This window comes from Pterocles gutturalis, unplaced genomic scaffold (genome assembly GCF_000699245.1).
Source record: "Pterocles gutturalis isolate BGI_N339 unplaced genomic scaffold, ASM69924v1 scaffold35180, whole genome shotgun sequence".
Lineage (NCBI taxonomy): Eukaryota > Metazoa > Chordata > Aves > Pterocliformes > Pteroclidae > Pterocles > Pterocles gutturalis.
Window position 1 is genome coordinate 6,526 of NW_010144504.1, and position 2,873 is coordinate 9,398.

The 2,873-nt window shown below is 62.8% G+C and overlaps 1 protein-coding gene across 1 annotated transcript; it reads right to left on the reverse strand.

The window, feature by feature from the left end:
- Positions 1 to 244: 244 nt before the first annotated feature.
- PDZD3 (PDZ domain containing 3) lies at positions 245 to 2,342 on the reverse strand. The gene is made up of 7 exons (XM_010085121.1): positions 2,284 to 2,342; positions 1,844 to 2,055; positions 1,510 to 1,687; positions 1,277 to 1,413; positions 997 to 1,201; positions 624 to 820; positions 245 to 445 (listed from the first exon to the last, which is right to left on the reverse strand). The coding sequence occupies exons 2-7, from the start codon at positions 2,042 to 2,044 to the stop codon at positions 245 to 247; spliced, it is 1,119 nt and encodes a 372-aa protein (XP_010083423.1). The 5' UTR covers positions 2,045 to 2,055; positions 2,284 to 2,342.
- Between the last annotated feature and the right edge of the window lie 531 nt (positions 2,343 to 2,873).

Sequence of the window (2,873 nt, forward strand, 5' to 3'; positions counted from 1 at the left end):
CTGCTCCTCCGGGCGCGGGGTCTCGAGGGGCACAGCAGGGGCATTGTGGGCAGCGCATGTACACCCACCCCACCACACTCCACCCTTGCCCCATGGGCAGGTGGGAGGGATCTTTCTGCCTGGTCCCTGTGGCCAGGGGACCATGCAGCTCCCTCCTGCTAGTGTCACAGATGCCAGGGAAATATAAGGACAGGCAGGGCAGGAGGGTGCCAGAACTCAGAGCAGTGCTGGGCTGTGAGCAGCGCTACCGCAAGGGCCTGGCAAGAGGGGTTACCTGTGTGATCCCGATACTGTTGGCAGCATCCACCAGCCAGGAGCCAGGTCCCTTTGGTCTCACCTCAACATGACAGAGTCCAGGGGAGCCACTGGGAGAGGGAAGTAAGGGTGTGCGGGAGCCTGAGGCAGGGTCACTGTTCTCAAAGAACAGCAGAGGGGACAGCCCAATCTGGAAGAGCAGAAGAGGGATATCTGTGCAGCTCCTGGCTCTGCCAGGCAAGCCAGGTCCTCTGCAGAGGACCTCACTGTGCAGGCCTGGGGACAAGACACCCATCCCATCATCCAGCCTCGCAGCACCTCAGGGCTCCCCAGCCAGGGCAGGACCACGCTGGGTCCCCAAAACCTACCGACTGGTAGAACTCATCGCTAGCGGGGTCAATGACCAGCAGCGTCACCTGGTCATCACGGGCACAGATCCTGAGCACCGTCTGCTGGTGGTCCAGCCCCTCGATGCTCTCACCGTTCACAGCCAGGAGGCGGTCCCCTTCCTTCATCCCTGCCTGCTCGGCTGGCAGCCCTGCATCCACATCCCACAGGAACTGGCCTGCCACAGTGGGACAGAGGGAGAGTGGAGAGATGCTCACAGAGCATTCAGCCAGCGGGGAACTGGCACTGCTGACCCTCATGTGCAGGTCCCACTGCGGGCACAGGACTTGCAGCTGTTCCCAGCCCTCAGACATGCCTTGCTCAGGCATGGACTGTCCCCCTCAGCTGCCTCACCTGTGGCCCCTGAGCTGCAGTCATCCTCCTTGAGCAGAAACCCATAGCCAGCAGGACCCTTTACCATGTGCAGCTCCCGGACCTTGAAGGGGAGCCAGGAGGTGTCCGCCAAGGCAGCCGTGACCTGCAGGCCCCGCAGGCGGTAAAACTCCTCCACGGCACTGGATGCCACCAGCAGCGTCACCTTGCTGCCGCTCTGCTTAATCTGGATGGAAAACGCAGGGCGCTCAGTGACATTGCCAGTCCCGGTCCCTCACCCACCTGCACCAGGCGTGCACACCTTTCTGGTGAGCTGCACGTGCGAGTAGCTTCTCACGCTGACTCCGTTCAGCTCCAGAAGCCAGGAGCCTGGTGGTACCCCTGCTCTCTCAGCTGGCCCATCCTGCCGCACCGAGAGCTGGAAGATGCCCTTCATGCCTGCAGGGAGGAGAAGAGGCAGTGTGGGGTGAGCGGGATGCTGCGTCCAGGAGGCTCACAGCACTGGCATCCCGCTGCCTGCTTTACCTTCCGGACCCGACACACTGAAGCCAAAACCGCTTTTGTCCCGCGTGATGTGGCAGAGGCGTGGGTGGATGTCATCCGGCAGCATCTGGGAGAGGTCCCTGCCCAGGGCTTTGGCTGCTTGGTAGGAGTCGCTGTCCAGCACGGCCAGCAGGACCTGGTTCCCACTGGCCTTGATCTTCTGCACCACCTACAAGGGCCCAGGCTGTGAGCCCTGGGCAGGGCACCCCTCCAACCATGGCCCGTGGGATCGGGGCCCCGGGGGACACTGGGCTCCCGCACCCTCTGTGCCCCTGGCCGGGGAGGACCCAGGCTTTCCCACAGCCCCAGGGTACTCCCAGCTTACCCTGTGGTGGTCCATGTGGTCCACAAAGTGGCCGTTGACCTGGAGGAGCCGGTCCCCATCCTGCAGCCCCCTGCGCTGTGCCAGCCCCCCCAGCTTGACCTGCCGGATGATGTGGCCCTGGCAGCCCAGCTCCTCATGGAGGCAGAAGCCGAAGGTCTCCCCGCTGCTCTTGCTCAGGAGGTAGAAGCGGGGCTCCCCCATGCCCTCGCCATCTGCGTGGGGGCACAGCCCGTGAGGGGGGCCCTGCAGGGATCCTAACACATGTTCTCTACCCCATTCCAGGCTGGGGTTTCCCCATCCCAGGATCTCCCCATCCCTGCTGCCTTATGTGTTCACCTCCCCACAGCTGCCCAGTGGGAGAGAGCCCAGGACCCCAGCCATGCCCAGCTGCCAGAACCCCAAGCTGACACAGGGATGCCTGGGGAGATGAGGGTATTTACCCGTCTCCTCAGCTAGAGACAAGGCAGGGTTGTCGATCCCATCTTTGGGGTTAAATTCAAATTTTCTGAAATGATAAAGGGCAGGAGAGGCCGCGTTAGTGCAGCAGCATGGCCTTCCCACCACCCTCCCCAGCCTTGCTGTGGGGATCCCTGTTCCTCCCACAAAAAGCCAGCCAGGGCCACAGCTGCAGTGCCTCCTCTTCCTTGGGGAAAGCCAGGAGGGGGTCACCCTCTTGGACTGTCCCCCACATCTCTCCTGAACTCAGGGAAGACCTTCCTGGGGCAGGCAGCTGGGATTGGCAGCCGTGACCCACACCACCTCAGCTGAGGACATGCCCCAGGACAGCCTGGTTGTGGGGCCATGAGCCCCAGGAAACCCTCAGCCAGGGGTAGCTCAGCACTTACATGATGCATTTCTTGTCACCCTCGAGCCCTGCAGAGGGAGAGCAGAGGTCAGTGCAGGAGGTGGTGGGCCAGGAGCAGACCCCACACTCTTGAGCACTCAAGGCTCGTCCATTCACAGGCTGAGGATGCTACACCAGGGGAGGTGGGTTTGCCGAGTCCATGTAGCCTCCCCAGCCCCTCTGCCC